Genomic DNA, 20,879 nt, shown 5'->3' with positions numbered 1-20,879 from the left:
AACCGGTTTGGTATTGAGGTGATTTTATAAAAAGTGAGTATAAAAAAAAGCTGAGTTCAAAAAGGTATTTGGTAAACATTTAAAAACAGTTTATTTTCACAGTTTTGGATGAAAAAAAGCCGAAAACATGAAGCAACAAAAATGAGCTTATTCTCACAGCACAACAGAAGCAGTTTTTTTTCAAAACACAACAATACCAAACCAGCCCTAGTGTTTGGTTGTAATAAAATGTTTGAAAATGAGTTTCATCAAAATCAGACAAAGCTTGAGTTTGGCCGTGTAATATGTGCCTCCGCTGGCGGTGGAGCTCAGCCTTGGAATGTTTAGCAGTGTAAAAGAATTAAAAGAGGTGGTGACATATAGAGAAATGATCAGTAAAAGGCAATGAAGTGTGTATAGAAATGGGCTCATGACAAAGGTTTTGTAGAAGAATGCAAATTAACAGGCTTTAGTTTCAGTTGTGTGTTTACAAACATACATAACGTATAAACTGAATATTGGCATGCTCACGATAGGCGGTCTTTTCTAGTCTCATTAACAACAACCAGCCATGCATACTCAAAGTTACAAAATGTGTTTAATGGGTTTATTTTCACTTTCTAAATTTTAATCCAACATTCTCCTTCAATTTCAGTGTTTTCTTCGGCAATGGTTTTACTTTTTTTGTTTTTTTTTTTTTGGTCAATTGGAGATTTCATAATAAAGTCCAAATGAACATTGTACACAGATCACTCAACTGCAAATTTACAACTGCCCCTTAAAATGGAAGGAGGATACAGAGAGAAAGTAGAGAGAACACGGAGAGAATTTTTGAGAGAGAGAGAGAGAGAGAGAGAGAGAGAGAGAGAAGGAGAAATCCTTTCTTGCTTTCATTAAGTCTCAAATGATCAAGTTTACAGTGTTTAGAGACTTCTCATTTTTTACTCACGAAGAAACTGAGCTGACTACTCGAACAGAAAATAGCTAACTTAACAACCTAAACAGACTTCTAACACCTTCCTTCTTCAATTTGTGAAACTTGGCAATGTTACAATGGTTGATATCTTTACATCCCCTTCAATCTCATGCTTGGACGAGCCAAGCATAAGATTGGCACAACGTTGATGAAACAGCGGTGCAGAAAGATCCTTTGCCGGTATGTCTACAAATTGTTCAGCAAAAGATACATGTTGCACATTCAAATCCCCTCTTGTAACCCTTTTCTGACAAAGTGGTAATATATCTCAATGTGTTTCATTCTTCAATGGAATACTGAATTAGAAGATAATGCAATGGCAAAAATACAATCACAATAAAGCATTAATTGAAGGAATTTATATATAAAGGCACATGGAGATCAAAAGAGCTGCCTAACCCAAGCCAATTCAGCTGCAGTGGCAAGAACTCTAGTACAAAGGAATATGGAGTGGAGGACAACTTATATAGCACAAATACACTATCACAGTAGCGTTTCATGTTAATAATACAAAAACACATGGACAAGAAATAACACATATTATTGTATTATTGATGTGGAATGCTACTGTGACAGGGTAATATGTGCCATTGAAGTTCTAGTGGGGATGCCATTGATGCAAGTCCAATATTTTAATGGTGTAAACAATAACGAAAAATTAGGGATTACGTTTGATAGTAGCTATAAAGTTTGTAAATACCCCTATGGTTTCCCTTTTCAAATTCTAACGAATATGGGATACATCCAAAGGAGAAGAAAACATAGGTTCAAATGTTACATGCAACTAATAATCAATGGGTGGCCCTTGTCTTTGGCAATTAATGGATTTTTCCCTGCAGGACACACAGAAAGTTGTAGCTGGGATTTGCCCTAATCAATTTGTTTTCCGTGGTCTTATTGTTTGAAGGGGTAATTTTCATTATTTGTATGCCTGAAGGTCGGCATGGTACTCGGCCAACCATCCTTTGATGATTTTCACTTCAGTTTTTCGCTGCTCCACCAACCAGCCTGGATCAGTAGCGTGGTTTGCACGAAGTATATCCAAGCAATGAGATCCTGTAAAAATAAATTTTAATTTTGTACATTAATTTAAACAATTTCCGTATGTCTCTATCCTTTTGGTATTTCCGTTTCTTGTAATATTTTAAGTGAATGAATTATATTTAGGTGGGATTATTGCCCTATCAATTTTTTTTTCAAATGTAATACATGTGAACAGTCTGTTTGATGACTATTTCAGTTTTTAAGTTTTATTTGACCATGAATACTGACAAAAACATTTTTCAGTTTTTAGAAACAAGATGAAAACTGGAAAACCAATCTTGTAGTTTTTGTTTCTAAATACACAAAAAAAAAATAAAAAAAAAAGATTGAATTTGAAATCACTTTTTATTTTCCTGAAAGTCAAAAACTGAAATTAGTTACCGAAAAAGTTTTCAAAAGACCCCAAAATATAACATTTTGTTTTTGGTTTTTGGTTTTTGGTTTGACCCTTCTGAAAATATTGAATTTGACATGTACCATTCTTTGCCTGGACGGCAACAACAGTGCGTGATATGTCCTCCAACACCCTGTGTAATGAGAGTTAAAAACAACGGTTAACTTTGCCAGGTACATCATGCATGAATGTTGGTTTGTCAAAGCAATATTCCTTTAATTTATTTGTGTGTATATAGTAATTTTCATGCTTACCCGCCACTACTGTATGGGTCTCTTAGCCCATTGGAGAAAATGATGTTACTAGCAAACCTGTGGAGAGCTAGTTTTATATCCTGTGTTTGGTATAATTTTTGTTAGCATCAGCAGCAACATATTAAAGTGAATTAAAATATATGAAGAAAAATACTGATGTTAAAATGTTGAATATAATTATAAAGAGGACGCTTACATGGCCTCCGAAGTACGTAGTGACCCAACGTGGACGAGGAGGGACTCCATACTTTGCCTTGCAGGATTTGATGTAGGCTTCCAGATCGAACGGGTCAGGTTGAAACATGGTGTCGTTGCTGATGCTTATGGGTATCACCATGTCACTACACGTCTAAGTACAATGCAGAAAGTCATGAGTCACATCTAGAACCTTAAAGCTAGAAGGCCCCATTTCATTGTCCAATTTTTGTAGCCCTATAAACCCATCTGTCTGTGTGCGAGAGAGTAAACTTTCCCACCAAAAGATATATTAATAATTGTTGATATTGGCATTGACATTGGTATTGATATTGGTTTTGACATTGATGTTTGTATTATGACGGTTTTTTTTTTTAATACAATCTACCTAATTCGAATCTAAGTTCTCAGAAATATTAAGATTGTTATTAACATTAGCTTTGCCCCCTGAGAATCCATATTCATTTATGCAAATTTTATTTTTTTTAATATACGCGGTCGTCTTATTTCTTTTCCGTCGCTAGCTAGAATAAAATCAGATTTAATTTGCAGTCAATTTCTCTTTCTTTCTCTGCATTGGGTTGTTAACAACTTTCAATTATACAAATATTTGGCTCAAGTACTAAGTAAACACTAAACAAGAAAGACACAGTCAGTGTATGAATGGGATTCTATAGCATATGTATGACAATATTAGAATAACAATAATTAAGTTATTTGTATTCAACCGTTTAATCAAGTTTTCTTGAATAACTTTAGGAGGAAACTGGACATCTCCGATCTTTCCTATACATAACATAGTACGGCACATACATTTCTTCCATGATTTATTGAATTTCTACTTATTGTAAAATTATCAAGTTCTTTATATTGGATTATATTATCAAAGGTAAAGAAACACTTTGTAGCTCTTTTTCGGGAAACACTTCCAAGTAGGGGTGGGCAAACGGATAGTGGAACTGCGGGTTGGAGCGGGTAATCTAGGTTCGGAACGGGTACGGGATGGTTCCAATTTTTTGGAGAGTAAACAGGACGAGGCAGGGCGGGGCAATGGCAATTAAGGTTCGGGCCCGAGTCCAAATATTGAGAAGAACGGGCCCCCGGACTAGCCCGTTTCTTAGTCCATCATCTAAGATCCCATATCCCAGTCTGTAACTCAGACTCTTTCTCGTCTCCTCCCACCCACAGACTCTCTATCACTCATCTTCTCCTCCTCGACCTCGATGACATCAAACTCAGAACCGCCACTACCGTCGCACCACCTATCTCTTGATTCTCCTCCTCAACGAAGGCCCCCATCATCAGCACCTCGAGATGGTCAAACACCACCATCGTCAATGCCATGCGAGTCGAAGTCGACCACCATGCTCTCTGTTCTTAGTCTTCCAATGTCTCCTCTCATATCTTAATTTTCTGCAAGATTGGGCATCTAGCCCATCTGGGTTTTCATTAATCTGTAGGTACTGTATTGTGGGAAATATGAGATGGGGTTTTTTTTCTTCTTCTTTTTTCTGAATTTGTTGTGGAGTTTAGACTTTAGTCTCATCCTTCTTTGATTTTGTTTCTAATGTTTAGATTAAGGAACAATTGAAGGACAATGTCTCTTGCATGTTGTTATCTGTGTAGGGATCTTGCAATGGGTACAAACTCATATCCCTTTTGTTGATTTTGAAAAGGAACTAGAGACAAAGTGATTGATTTTGTTGATTTCGGATAAAGGGTGCCATGATTTTATATGTATGGATCCACAATGGGAAGTACATACAAGGCGGTGATGGAGTTCGGGTTTATCGTGATGGTGAAGCGGATGAAGGACTCGAGGAGGTACCTGAGGATGGAGGAGACGTGGACTTGCTAGGAAGCTGAGGCACCCACACTTGGACCTGTGGGGACCCGTAGGACCGGCCCGTTTCAAAAGGGTCGAGTTAGGTTCGGACCCCATTTTAAAAACCCAAAACCCACCCCACCCTGCCCCGTTTTATTTACAAACAGGTCCGGTCCGGTTCCTTCAATTTTGGGTCCGGCCCGGCCCGTGCCCACCCCTACTTCCAAGTTCATATTTTCTTAAAGCACTTATTAAGTGTTTGTTTTTTCAAGAAGCACTTTCAAGTGTTTTTTAAAATGCACATGAATTTCTAATATAAGTATCTACATGTTCTTACAGATGCAATCACAAACAAACTCGAAGTACGATAGATTAGTTATACATGGTGTGAACATAAATGTGACTTTATGAAAATTGGAATTATGTGATACGCAAATGCAACACACAAAAGAAAAGGCAGTATGATCCACATGAATTTGTCTTTCATCAAGTCAACCCTTTGAATGATGATTACTCAACCTTGGCAAATTATTTGGTAAGCAACCTAGCTAGCATGCGCATGTCAATGTATGTGACCACTTGAAAGCCATCTGATTTTTATCAAGTGGTGGTGGACTACTCTTTTGAACAAATCAGCGTAAATATTTGACTACTCTTTCCCTATGATAATATTATCCTCCAAATTAAAACATGTACATGTGTTTAGGTGGGCTTTGCACAGAGTTGCGCATGCGCGGAGTAGGGTATGTGTGACACGAGGATGAAGGATTCAAAGTCTACGCCTAAATTAAATTTGAATATTCAAACTTGAGACTTTTTTTTTTAATTTTAAAAAGAATCATAAACTTAATTAAGTCAAGGGTCAATATACGAAACTATTTTTGAAACTTAGTACTGTAGTGGTATTAGACTTCGCAATGCTAAAAGGATCCTTCCAAGAGGTTTTAGATTCAAATGCTCTCCACCTTAATTAAAGAAAATCTAGTCGATGGTTAAATGTTTATCCTTAATACTAATACCCTAGTATATAGGATGATGGATTTCTGCCTATGCATATTAGGTTCGAAACTCTTCCATCCCATAAATTATTGTAGTAGTCTATAACTCTCCCCCTCCCCCTAATAATAGTAAATTGTAAAATAAATGCAAAATCGAACAAAAAATTGAAGCTATAAAATTGGTCTTGTAATGCATGCAAGCATTGGTATTACTTTTTAAGTTTGTCATAATTAATCAATTATGAGATGGTGACAAGATAACTAAATTAATGTAACTAATTACCTGCCATCCCCACCCTATATCTGTTTCAGATAGGTTTCTGGGTTGATTAACATAGCACGACCGGTTTCCTATGTATGCAACAAGGCCTGCAAATATTTTGCTTAGAGTATCATTTCCAGAAGAAGCTCCATCAATTCCTCCACAGACAACAGTAACTGGATAACTTGGTGGACTATCGTATTGAGCTGCCCGAGCATACACTGATTGCAAGTAGTCCTTCAGCTGAGAAGAATTGTTCAGCAAACTAAAAAACAATAAAACAATGAATTAATAAGAGATCGTTAATCTTGGGAAATTGACTATATATAAGGCTTTTTATAAACGAAACTGCTATTGTACACTCTAAAAATCTCATTTTTTTAATCCTCACAAATGTATTTTTCTTTCTAAATATAATAAGTTTAGAGTGTAAAATAAGAATTTTAGAGTGACAGTAACAATTCCGTTTATAAATCTCAAATGTTGAAATGATCATCAGATAATGACATATCAACAAATCTCAAAAAGCAACCAATTCTGCAACTGAGATTTGTATTTTATATTGTTTCAGCCAATTTCTCAATAACGATACAATTTCCTCAGACTTATGTAGATGAAAAAAAGTGCAAATAATTCTTGTTGATACAAAGAAATATCAAGCTAGCTAACTAGTCTAGAAATTATGTAAATCCCAACATACAATGTCAAGGTTTGCTACACTAACCTACAAGTGTGGAACTTCTTGCTAAGAATTGAGAGGCCTCCATCCTTAGAGGCAATTTCATCAATTTCAGACCATGATTTCTTTATTGTTTGGTAGCAAGTCTCACTCGCTTCCTGCACATGCATTCCAAAAAGTTATATAACTCCAATTGATGACATACATTGATGTTAAAACGTCATCAAAGAAAAAGACTTTACTTGAAAATCCTTGGTCACAATGGAATAATATCCCTTTTCTGGTGGGATAATGTTATCAAAGTAAAGAATTGGAGCTGACGAGGCTAGAGCTCCCACTGCGACTTGGGGATATTTGAGCCGAAACCATGAAGCAAGCACTGAATCAAAAATGGAAAATCAAAAGGGAGAATAAAAAACATGGCCAAAAAGTTACTTATCTTAATTACTAAAACAATATTCGTGAAGGTGAATCTGCAGTCACTCACTTCCACCGTATGATCCACCGATAACAATCACCGGAGAATCTTCAGCGTGAAGTTGCTTCTTTACATGTATGAGGATCTCTGCATAATCTGCTATTGCCTGGGCTGAATTGAAGTATCCAATAGTGCTTGCATTTTTAAATGCTTCTTCCCTTGATCCGAACGGGATTGATTTCCCATAGTACCGGTGCTGGTGAGAAAAATAAAAGTCTCAGACTAAGTAATGCAATAGAACTCACTTGATCAACAGTCCAAATTAATAATAATCTTATAACATGTAAATTAATGTCCGGCAAGAAAACTACTTCCCTTATTTCTATGTTGCAGCCGGAAATTCTTTTGTGCATACCTCAATGAATATCTGGAGAGCTTGGAACTGATAGGCGTTTTCACTGAGAAAGCCGACAATAGCAAGATCGTTGTCAATTGATTCTTCTGCGCCCAAGTAAGCCAATATTGGTGCACTAACATTGGAGCCACCCCAGTACTTGGAGTTGATCAAATATCTTTGTTGAAAAGTAGTGAAGCTATCGGGCCTGAAGTTGAAATGGTCAAGTGTTTGGGTGTAGTAAAATGTTTCAAATTCGTTTTGATCAAGTGCAGACAAAGCTTTTGGTTGGTCATTTGCAAAATAATTTCCATGTACAAATGTTCCTCCGGTAGGACTCAGCCTTGGGATTTTCATGGGTGAACCAGAAACCGAGGTTGTGATAAATAGAGAGATGATTGGTAGAAGGAATAGAAGTAAAGATATAAATGGGTTCATGGCAAGGTTGTAGAAGAGAATAATTTTAGGGTTTCAGTTGTGTGTTTTGGAATCTGGTACTAAGCACAGCCATGCATGTATAATACATATACACAAATAATATATATATATATATATATATATATATGTACAATAATCAACCAGAGACTTGGACTATTGACTTTAGTGGTCGGTTGGTAAAAGAACTTAATATTAAAAAAGTTTGATATTATCTCCTTTCTAGAGAGACCAACTCCAATGGTGGGCTAAAAGTCAAATTACCTCCCAAAATTTCCCCCCAAACCCACTCCAACCCAAGAGGAAATTTTGGGCTAAATGCTAAATGATAAACCAATGCCAAATTCCCCCCAAAATTTAGCCCAGAAATCGAAGTGGACTTCACTCAATATTTATCGGAATTTAAATTTTTTTAGATTAAAATGTTCATAAAATTAATTTACGATAGTCTACATATTTATTTTTTTTTTTAATTTAATTTAACAAAAAAAATAGCCTAAATTCATTCTTTAATAATCCCGGGCTAAAATTTTAGGCTATAACGGTTGGAGCAAAAAAGTTGTTTCTAGGCTAAAAGCTAAATTTTCCGGGCTAAAAAATTTGGCTTTTAGCCTAACCATTGGAGATGGTCTTATCTATTGACTTCATAGACTTCATAAAAGCACAAAAGAATTGATAGCGAGCTCAGTCTTGGTTGGAGAAGTTTTCATGTTTGACTCACACGAATGCGAATATGAAATACATACATTTATAGTTAGTTTAATATTAAGTTGTTGCCTTAGATGAGTTAATAGCTCATCCTACAAGTATCTTTATAAATATCATGTACTTTGTCAATTAAAAGAAAGTTCTATTCTGCCATGAAAATGTCATTGCAATCCAAACATTTCCAAAAATAAAATACAGTTCTTTTGATATAACCCAATGCAACACTTGGCTTAAAGCATTCCTCTATTTTGTAGGTAAATTATTTGGCATATATTATTACATATACTAGGCACATTTTGTTATTATTATTCAATGTGTCCAATCAATCAACATTCCTTTATTTTGGTAAATTATTTTGCATGTATTATTACCTATGGTAGGCACATTTTGATATTATTATACATATTCTGTGCAAATAATTTACCTATATATATTTGTGCAAAATACAGGTATATTAATTAGTTTTAAATCAAATAATATATTTATTTTGTAGGTATTATTTGCATGTTTTATTACATAATTTATTAGGAACTTATATTATTATAATATTAAATCAAATAATATTTATTTATTTTTTAGGGATTATTTTGCATGATTTATTACATAATTTATTAGGAACTTATATTATTATTATTATTATATGTATGTGCCAAATAATTTACTTATTTATATGTAAAATGTCACATCCCGGGCCCGACTCAACCGTAGCACGATATTGTCCGTTTTGGGCCCCCAACACACCCTCATGGTTTTGTTTCTGGGAATTCACACGAGAACTTCCCAGTGGGTCACCTATCATGGGATTGCTCTAGCCCCCTTCTAGCTTAACTTCGGAGTTCCTACGGAACCCGAAGCCAGTGAGCTCCCAAAAGGCCTCGTGCAAGGTAGAGATGGGAATATACATATAAGGATCACTCCCCTGGGCGATGTGGGATGTCACATAAAATATTGGTAATTTTGAATAAAACCCTCCTCACCTGAAGCTACGAAAATCTTTGTTGAAAAAAAAGAGTCGTACACACAAGCTAACATTTTTATATTTGTAGAATATACTAATTTACATGTCAAGATCATTTGAAATGAACCAAAAAATGCTAACTTATATTGTTATTATATGTATGTTGTGCAAAAGAATTTACGTCTATTTATATTTAAAATATTGGCAATTTTGAATAATACCCTCCTCACCTGAAGCTACAAAAATCCTTATTGAGAATCGTATGCACAAAGCTAACAATTTTATTTTTGTAAGATATACTAATTTACATGTTAGCATCATTTGGAAAGAAGACAAAAAATGCTCAATTTTACACAAATGTGAAACAACTATATTACATTTATAATATTTGAAAACAAAACTCCGATATCACGTAATTTTTGTTACTAATATGCATAGAATCACGACATTAAAATTTTTCTTTTCTAAATCCAAATAAGCTATTTGAAAACATTTAACTTAATGAAATAATGTAAAATAAATGTAGATAAGAAGTAATAGACCCGAAGTCAATGATATTAAGGATAATTTAGATATTTAAAAATATGAATTTGGTTTACATAGCATTATCCTAATACGCACACACACAAAAATATATAATATATAAATGTACAATGACATCTCAAAGAAAGGAGACTTTGGCATTGTATTGACTTTAATGGCTGGGATAATTGCATAAAGGTAAAAGAACTTAATTACAAAAACTAGACATAATCCACTCACTTATCTATCAACTTAATAAAGGGAGTTTTAACGAGAAGAGCTTGGTACTATTTATTCTTAATCAAAAGGACATTTTGCGTATGAAAATCCCATAATGGGTCAAGTCCTTTTATTTATTTATTGTTATGCCATTGAAAGTGGTCCATAATAATGTTGACATTTCTGTCTAGAAATACATTATTTTACATGATGCTATTCAACTTATGCTAATTTGCTGTCAGCTTTTCATGCTTCCATCATGTTGTCAATGTTATGCAGCTCTTCTTCTGTCAAATTGTTCCAGTATTGTTCATCGTCTTCTACTAGCTCTGCATCTCTTTCTCTATCTTCTTTCACCTTGTAATACATATCTTCTATTTCTCTTTTGTAATTTTGAGGCTTCCAGTATGGCTGATGACGGGCTTTTGACTTACTGTAAATATGCATTTCTTCTTCTTCTGCTACTAATATCATATCATACCTAAAATTTTCAAACTAATCTAAGGCAAACATTTGGATTCCTCGAAATTTTATAATATTGTTGTATGAAGGAGTCCACCTATGTGGAGTGATAGGATATGGTCTAAAAAACTCTTCATTAATCATGGCTATATGCCTAGCTTTATCCTTATGCGTATGTACATACCAATCTGAAGGACTACTAATAAAACTTATGCAAATTTCTTTCCACCTTTCCAAATAATCTTCTATTACTTTCATAAGTTTTTCAGGAAATGATTCCAGTTGAGAAATATGGTTAATAAATATTTTATCAAGATAGTCAAACTCTAATAGTAAGGCTGGGGTAACTTCTACCACATTATGCCTTTTCTGATGCTCATAACTAAAATGTCATGGTCTAAAATCTCTCATGTTAATCCTGGCCACAGTTATGCTAACTTCTGGTTTACAAATACAATTCTCTGTACTATCACAAAAACATGGTAGATACATCTTTGTAATAATATTCATCCTGGTTTTGATTCAAATATTGATTGGTACAAAGTACATTGTAATTGTAATTGTAATTCTTTCATGGACTGTGATGCTCTGATCAGGATTTCATTTTGCATGTCTGGTGGCATTATTCTTAATTTTGCTTTTGAAATTTCTTCTAATATTAAGTCTAAAGGTAAATTCCTAAGAAAACTTTCATATTTTTTTTGTTTTTCTTTATCACTCAGATGCTGATGCTGCTCATAATTTTGATGTTGTTCCATTTCAATTTCTTCTTCTAAGAGTTCAATCTTAATCTCTTCTATGGGCTCATTAGCCTCTTATCTTATGGGTTCAATAACCTCTTTTTCTTTATTCTTATGTTGATCGGTTGTTTCCAAACCTATTTTCAATTCTCTTTTCAGAGTATCACTTGCCTTTTGCTGCATTCTAAGAGATTGGAGTTCTTGGTTTATTTTGGTAAACTTACTAAGTAATGACTCATGATCTCTAGAAATGACTTGAAGATTGTGCTCAAGAGAATGAATATGATGTTGGCTTTGATGGAAATTGAAATTAAAACTATCAAACTCATGTTCTAAGGCTCTAATTAGTTTTTCATGACCTAACCTCATGCTTGGCTGTTTGATTTGGATGTTCCAAAAATTATCTAAGAGAACCTGTTACTTATCAGAGAGTTTTGGTGCCCTTGTCCTGTACCTCAGAGTTAGATTTCTGATTCCTTCAACAATATTGCCATTAAAATTGAAAGTGGGTACTAGTGGTGATGTTGGTCTGCTTATGCTATTTTGAAATCCACTGAATGGTGGAGGTCCATGGTGCGTCATTATGCTATTGAAAGATGATTTTCTGCCTTGTGGTCTTGTGCCATTTGAAGATGATGGTCCACGATATTCCATTCTTGTTTCAACAAATTAATCTTGATAAGATATCAGCTAATGTATTGTCATTACCTTTTATATGTTCAAAAATTGGGTTAAAACCATTTTCTGTAATTGAATCAACAAAATTAACCCATCTTCGGGCTGCTTATTTGTTAGCATGTATCTTGTTATAATGAAAAACTATATTTTGACAATCTGTTCTAATCGTAAATACTTCATTATGTAAAAATAAAGAGAATGTTTCAAGTGAGTTAATTATTCCTAAAATTTCTAAGTCTGTTGATGGTAATTTTGACTGTACATCACTAAATTTTCCTGATGAATATCTACAAACTTGTTCGTCAGACTTTGGTGAATCCTTATACTTTTTCTGGTATAATATATATGCCCATCCTAATGATGAAGCATCTGTTTCAACTATTTTGTAACTATCCTCTAATGGTGATGTTAATGGCTTAAGTTTAGTAATTTCTTCCTTTATATTTTGAACTAATTTAATATCTTCTCTATTAAAATACTTTTGTCCAGTTTTGCTAGCTTTACTGTGTAATATTGCTATTTTTCTTCTTAAATCAGGGATAAAATTTCTTTCATAATTTAACAATCCCAAAAATGCTTATAACTGTTTTTTATCTTTAACTTATATGGAAATTCTAAGACCTTTTTGGCTATATGATCTTGTAATTGTATTGTACCTGACTTGATATACATTCCTAAAAACCCTATATCTTGTTTTTCTAATGCTATTTTATTTTTACTAATTACAATTCCATTTTCGATAAATTCTTGTAAAACTATCTCTAAGTGCTTCCTATGTTCATTTCTATTTTTAATATGTACTAAAATATCATCTACATAAACACTACAAAATTTATCATATTTCTTGAAAATCTGGTCCATCTTTCTTTGAAAGATTGATGGAGCATTTTTAAGTCCAAATGGCATAACAAGCCACTCAAAATGTTCTTCTGGACAAGTAAAAATTGTCCACTCAATTGATTCTTCTGCTAATCGTATTTGCCAAAATCCTGATTTACAATTAAATTTGCTAAAATATTTGCTCTCATTAATTTTATTTATAAGTTCATCCTTATTTGGTAACTTATAACTATCTTCACGTGTATTATCATTTAATCTCTTATAATTAAAAACTATTATAGTCTTACCTCTCTTTAATTCTGAATGTTTCCTAACAATAAATGATGTTGATATATGTCTAGACTTGGAATGTCTAATTACTTTTAAATTTAACAACTCTTTTATTTGCTGCTCAAACTCTTGTTTATCTAATAAACTACAAGGCATATCAGCTGTCTTAATGGTTAAATCTGGATTAATTATATCTAATTTTGCTAATATTTTATTTTTATTCCAATGCAACTGAGGGTCTTCTCCTATAATTCTAGTTTGTTCTGCTAATTGTAATATTCTTCTAAACTCTTTGGTCTATCTAACTGTAATATTTTTATACGGTTTTCTCCTAAAATCGGATATTCATGTTCAAATATTTCTTCATCAAACTCTTCAATATTATTAAGCTCATCATCTTCTTTTGAGTTTTCTAAATAATAATCATCTTGACGATTAGGTTCTTCTATACTTATGCTTTTATAAGCTTCTACAATATTACTTTGGTCAATTATTGTAATACCTCTTTTGAAAAATGTTATGCTAGGATTCATAAATAAAAAACCTTGTAAACTTTTCAAAAAATTCAAATATAAAATGAATGGGTATGATCCTACTGGTGAAACAAATGTTAATGGTAAATTAAATTGTTGTTTTTCTACTTTAATAGACTCATTATCAATACAATGTGTTAAGTAAACTAGTCTCTCATCAAATTGTGTTATTCTCACTGGTTTTGCTAATTTTTGCCTATATTTTTCTGGTACTAATTCTTCTCTTATGACACTCTTTGTACTCCCTGTATCTATCATAGCTGTTATTTGTATCTTATGTTCTTTTGCTAATTCTATTTCACAATTTATGGTAATTAAGGAACTATTTTTTTACTTTTCTATACTATAAACAGTATTTCCTAATATTTCAGTATTTTCTTGTGATTCTGCTGAATTAACTTCTAATAACTTATTACTATAACACTTTTTATATAATATTGAATATGTATTATAGTATTTATTTGCAACTAATTTACTACACTTATGACATTTTTCTGGTCAACTTAAATTAATGTATTTATATTCTTCTTCATATTGTTCTTTTATAAATACACACATATACTCTTCTAAATCACTATTTGTGCTACTTGAATCTTCCGAGTCTGAATCTATCATATTTATACTTTCTATACTATAAATACTCTCATTATCACTCAAATCATCTAAACTATATATTGATTGTATGTCTTCATCTTCTTCTAACTTAAACAACTTCATTAAATTTACTTTTTCTCTCGGTTGTTTACTTAATTTTGGACATTTAGGTTTAATGTGCCCAGCTTCTCCACATGAATAACATTTACAACTACTCTTATCTTTTGGCGCTTTATATTTTCTAATCCAAGGTCTACCACTTCTCTTTCTAAATTGTTTTGGAATATATTTTCTCTTCCTATATGTTTTTGAAGGTCTTATGCTGAAATTCTTATGTTGTTTGTATGGTTTGTATGACCTATATTTCTTTTTGTATGTTTTCTTATGCTTATTCTTCTTATGACAACCATTATATTGTGGTAAATCTATATTTTTATAACTCATGTAAAATTGTTTCCTAATTTGTCTCTTAGCTTTTATTTTACTACACTATTGTCTAAGTATATCATATATATGTTGAATTCTAGGTCCTATTGCAATATCATTTTTCTTTGGGTGCTTTTGTCATTCATTCCAAATCTTTTCACCTATTGATCCTTTTATTTTTATCATATAAGTATCTAATAAATTAATATCACTAATTCTACATGTTCTTCCTAAATATTTAAAGAAATTTGTGGTATATTCAGTTATATACTATAAATCATAAATTTGTAATTGTTCTAAATTTCTAATTGCACTTTTCTATTCTTGTTTGCTTCTGCCATCTAACCTAATATGATCTAAGAATTCTTGTTTAATTAAAGTAACAAAACCATCAATATTAGAATGTGTTTTAGCTACCTGATGATATTCTGGATTTTGAACTTTCCATGATTGGAAATAATCAAAAACTAAACCATCTAAAGTATGCTCAAAATAATCTAACATATTTTGCGAATTACTAAAATCTAACATTAATGTTGTATGTACGTAACCTTTTTTCCCATCTCTCAATCGTTCTTTCCCAATCTTGTGGATCTACACTATCTAAGTTTAATATATTACCTGCTATAATAATTTGTTCTAAACCTCTCAAATATGGAATCCTATTTTTTCTAGGTTTTATCATGTTTTCTTCTATGTAGTCTACTCGTGCTCTTTCATTATAGTGTTCATTTGAAGGTCTCAAAAATTGTCGATCAGTTCTTCTTGCGTGTCCTGCATTTGGATTTTCTACTCCTGATGTACCACTTTCTTCTGCTGGATTACATTCTACTTTGCATTTTGCTCTCAATTCTAATAAATTATTATATTCTTTTGGTCCTAAAATATGTTCAACTCTTATTTCTAAAATTAAACTTTTCATTTCTTCATCCGAAATTCTATGTAGTCTTAAATCATATGTTTTATATTTTTCTAAGTATTGTTCTTCATCTAAATGATCAATATCTTCTACGAGCTTATCTACAATTTGATCAAAATTTTTGTCAACTAAATTAATATCTAAATTATCAAAAGCCATATGAATACTCTCATTTTCGATCTCGCTTTCATCCTCTTCTATTTTTTCTAGTTGCTTGTAATTACTAAACCTAATTGTTGCTTGACCTGTACTAGTTTCATATATTTGTACTTTATCTGGTTGTCTATTTTTTGCTACTTGTAAATTAGGTAATGCCCACTGAGTTCCTTCTAAAAAGCTATTATCTATGGGTTTTGCTTCTATCATATTTACATGTTTACTATCAAATGTTTGAACTAAATTTTGAAATTCTAAATTAAACTTATGATTATATCTATCAGACACTTTACCAATATACATTAAGCTAATACACAAATTTTTATATTCACCTTTCATATTATAATTTTTCGTTCTTATGCTTACTTTAATATATTTACTAAATTCATTAATTGTCATAACATAATTTGGAATACAACCTATGATTGCGAAGTTTGAACTTAAGTCTACTTCAGCTGTTGCTCTTGCTGCTTGTTGCTGATTATCCCATCTATCGTCATATATGTATACTTAAGCTTTTGTACTTACTTGTGCTCTGGTCAATCCTGCTATTCTAATTAATATTGTCCCTATGTGAATTTGACTAAATTGTGATTTTCTCAAATGAGTAACTGCTTCCTTACTAATTAAATTAAGTGTAACTTCTTTATCAATACAACTAATTTCATGTTGACTGATGCTACTTACAATTCTGCTTCTATTTTCAAATAAACCTAATTGATACAAATTATATTTATTTTTCTGTATTCTCTCAAAACCTCTTCTAATAAATTCTTGTGTTTCTTCTTCATATGGATAAATATCTTCGGCTCTAACTACTTCTTTCTTTTTTCCTAAAGAGTTCCATTTTCTGTTATCAAAAGGATTTAGCTTAGGTCTTCTATTATTATTTGCACTTAAAGTTAAATCTTCTAATTTATCTAACAAAGATGGTGGAAGTGATGGAGATGCGTTATGTAAAACTTGATTTATTTCTGCTATTTGTTCTTCAACTTGATCTAATTTTTCAGCCAAACTTAAAACTAATTGAATAATTAAATTATTTTGTCTAATGGGAATATTACTACTGGATACTTGTGTTGAAAAATCTGTTAAACCTACTGGTTCTTTGTCTAGTTTACTAATTTCTTTCAAAGCTTAGATATATTTTCTGCTAGTTCTAGAATCAGTCATTAAACTAATAATTTATCTATTTTATTATGTAACTTATCTACTTGTTCACTCAACTCTTTTTGCACTAATTAAATTTTTTGAACTTCTAATTTTAACTGCTCAACTATTTCTAATGATCTAAGTTCTACTTGCTTCGGCTTACTATCTATGAGGTCAACAAGCTCTTTTATCTCTCTTTTGCTAGGAAACTTTTGAATATTTTTATTATTATCTTCTAACTAAGATGTAATATAGTCTAAATTTTGTCTAATTGTTTTTATGGAATTTTTCTGAAAATACTCTAACAACTGGTTTAACAAATGATTATGCTTATTATTTTCTAATTTTATATTTTCTGCTTGACTAATAATAAGATCTACAATACAATTGGCTTATGGATTTTCTTCACTATGCAAAATATGATTATGCTTTCTCAATGGGAAATAACAAACTAAACTATTTTGGTCTGAGGTTATTTTTCTTTTTTGTGGTTCACTAATTTCTAAATTAAGGTAATCTATCATAAACTACAGTCTACCTTTCTCTAAAGTTACTGCTAACTGATTTCTTAGAAACTCTCTTTCTTCTCTTAAGGTCTCTAAAGTTTGATCTGTTGCTCTTTTTGCTTCTAAAACCTTATGCTGCACTTCAGTATTATTATATTTACAAATAAATGAAGGATGTTCAAGATAACCAAGATAAAACTTTTGCTTCTTCAAAGTCCTGCTAATTCTTTTGGATATGTATGCTAATCTTCTCTTTATACTATTTATAGTTGGATGTCTGGGACAATAAATACATGGTGGTTGTGGTTGACAAGGTCTACAAGGACAATAATATCTGTTGTTCATATAAAATAAGCAAGTGTGATATCAGTTGTGTTAATGACTTCCGTCCTCAAGGTACTTTACTATTATAATTATACTATTAAAATGCTAAACTTGGCTCTGATACCAAATTCGGAAAGTAGGGCTCGGTTAAATAGTCGGATAGCCATTATAACAACTAGACATAAAACCTTGCACATGGAACTCGACATGTTTCAGCATGATGGCCACTCACAGTACAAGTATAAGGCCTTAACGACTAAACTCAGAGGTACGAAGAACTCAGAGGTACCCTAGTTAATGTCCAATTATTTGTATGGCAAGCATTCAACTATAACAGAGTGCTTGAACAAAGTATGATCGTCAGTTTAGCAGGTTAATAATATAACTACAATAGTGTTTCCCTGTTTTGGACTAGAAGTCTAATTAAACAAACACACTAAGGGAAGAAAAGAAAGCTTACTTAAGACTTGGAGATTTCTTGAATATGTACACTTGAACTTTTATTGATATACAAAATGTTTACAAAGAGAAGTGTTTACAAAGAAATGTTTACAAAGGATGCTAGGAAGGTTTTGAATGCTTGAGTGTATGAGGATTGAAGGTTGGTGTAGGTATGATGTATCTCTGCTGTGTGTTTCGTGTGTCCTGAATGGGAGGAATAACTCCCTTATATACAAAGCCTAATCTCTAAACAAAATAACTTTTCAATTATTTACAATTTTTTAAATAGTGACAGCACACTTTTTTCTGAAAGTTGTCAGCACTGTTGCTGAAAATTGGTTGACTTGTCTCTCCTTCCTTTTGGCCATATGAATCCATTTTGGCTTGGGCTGCTGCATGCGTTGCCACCTTGGTTCTTGCATTGCAATGCTATCTGAAAGTGTCAGTTTTCATGTCTCTTCCTTTAAGTGAAGTCATGTGAACTGAGCAATCTTGTACTGATGTTTGAGGGGCATGATAGGCATTTTTGCAAAGTTTTGTCCTAATGATCAAAAGAAAAGTTTTCTTGGGTTTTTGGTTAGTTTTCCCCTTAATAAAAGCACAAAAGAATTTATAGCGAACCAATCTTGGATGAAGAGGTTTTCATGTTCGACTCACAAGAATGCAATTATGATACATACATTTGTCGTTAGTTTGATGTTAAGTTGTTGCCTTATCTTGTCATTCTATAATTTGTCAATTAAAAGAAAGTTATGATTCTGGCATGAAAATTTCGTTTCAATCCGAACATTTCCAAATAAAAAGAAATTATATGAAATAATAGAGATTCTGAAAAATCTGAATTATTCATTTGACCCAAAAAAAGATCAATGTATCCTATCAGAAATGGGTCGAAACAAGATAGAGCAAGAAAGAGGTAATGGCAACTACCCTATGGAGAAGGTGAAATTGATGTTGTCCAGTCACTTTCCAATTTATATATATATATATATATATATATATATATTTTTTTTTTTATTTTTTTTTTTTTTGTGGGTTAGGCGATAGATTTTGTTAGATTAGATGTTAAATTAGTCACCAACAGGATTTAAACCCACGCCATCATGTAAGGGTTCAACACCTTCCCACCATTATGGTAAAAGGTCATTTGCACTTCCCTATTTATATTGCAAACTACATATTTATTTGATAAATATAATTACTAAAAAATTAACCTTTTTCATTGACATTTGTGACTACATTTGCTTTTAGTGGTTATAGTTTATTTTTGGGTTAAACTCTGTTTACTACCCTAAAGTTTCGTGGTTTTCAACATTTAGTACATGAAGTTTTTTTCGTCCCAGGGTCATACCTAAAGTCTTAATTTTGGGACAGTCTCATACATCCGTTAAGTTTTCCGTTAGAACTTCTGTTAACTGATGACATGACGCCCACGTGGACAATTACTAGGCACCACGTGTCAATATAGGCCCACTTTAATATTAAAAAAATAATTAAAAATAATTAAAAAAAACAAAAAAAAATACAAACAGCCGTCTCCTCCCTCATCCACACACACCCAGAACCCCTTCATCTTCCCCTACCCTCCACCCCTTTCTCGACCTCGTGCTTGTACGGGATCAGGCTTTTTCAACCGTCTGTGGCCTGCGGAGGCGCCTGCAGATGCTTAACAAGCGCCATAACTGCTCCACAATCCACCATAATGTCCACAAGCTCCTCTACATACAAATTACCAAAAAAAAACCCTAAGCCCTAAACAATCTCACAAGATTTCGCTCAGATTAAAGATGAACAAATTGTTAACTCCAAGAACACCGGCCAAAATGAAAGACAACAACGAGCACGCTACATTCTTTGGAGGTGAAAGCGAAGCCATGGGCGGTCAGGTTGCGCGGATGAGAATATGGACTCCAGAATCCAGACCTGCTCTAGAACCCGCCGACGAGATATGGGCGATCGTCTTGCGGTTCGACGACTGTTAGGATTTTCCAGTCCAGTTCCCCCTCGATCATTTCATCTCTGAAGTCTTCTTCGAGCTTCCGCTTCAACCCTCTTCTGGTAGTGACGATTCAAGCCTGAGAGCGTTCCATGGAGGACGGGAGAAATGGTAAATTTAGAGAGGGTGGGGGAAGACGAAGGGAAGGGCGTTGGCGAAGTCAAAGACGTTCGTGTTGGTGCGCTTGGCCATGGCGGCGTAGGAGGCCAAGGCTGAGGCTACGGTGCCAATGTACTTGACGACGATATGGGTTAGGGTTTCGAGGGGTCGGGTTTTGGATTGGAGGTGCTGGGCTTTGGCTATGGCGAATTGGAACTCTTGGGGGGGGGGGTTGGGTTTTGGATTGGAGGTGCTAGGCTTTGTTCGAGTTTTGCAGTTTTGCATCGTGATTTAGATTTTTGGGACATGGTGGTGGTGGGGTTGGCAGATTGGGAGAAGAATTGATGTTGCAGAGGAGGAATGAGAAGGTGGTTTTGAATTTTGAAATTTTGAGTTTTTTTTTTTTAATTTTTAATTTTCACATGGACCCTTTAATGACACGTGGCGTCCATTCATTGTCCACATGGGCGCCACGTCACAGTT

The 20,879-nt window shown here is 33.1% G+C and overlaps 1 protein-coding gene across 1 annotated transcript; it reads right to left on the bottom strand.

Moving 5' to 3' along the window:
- Positions 1–1,329: 1,329 nt before the first annotated feature.
- Positions 1,330–7,921, bottom strand: LOC137716087 (uncharacterized). The gene is made up of 9 exons (XM_068455480.1): positions 7,440–7,921; positions 7,094–7,280; positions 6,849–6,985; positions 6,652–6,764; positions 5,949–6,192; positions 2,844–2,996; positions 2,648–2,727; positions 2,477–2,526; positions 1,330–2,011 (listed from the first exon to the last, which is right to left on the bottom strand). The coding sequence occupies exons 1-9, from the start codon at positions 7,854–7,856 to the stop codon at positions 1,875–1,877; spliced, it is 1,518 nt and encodes a 505-aa protein (XP_068311581.1). The 5' UTR covers positions 7,857–7,921; the 3' UTR covers positions 1,330–1,874.
- Positions 7,922–20,879: the final 12,958 nt, after the last annotated feature.

Source organism: Pyrus communis, chromosome 14 (assembly GCF_963583255.1).
Source record: "Pyrus communis chromosome 14, drPyrComm1.1, whole genome shotgun sequence".
NCBI lineage: Eukaryota > Viridiplantae > Streptophyta > Magnoliopsida > Rosales > Rosaceae > Pyrus > Pyrus communis.
This window is presented reverse-complemented; position numbering and strand designations above follow the sequence as displayed.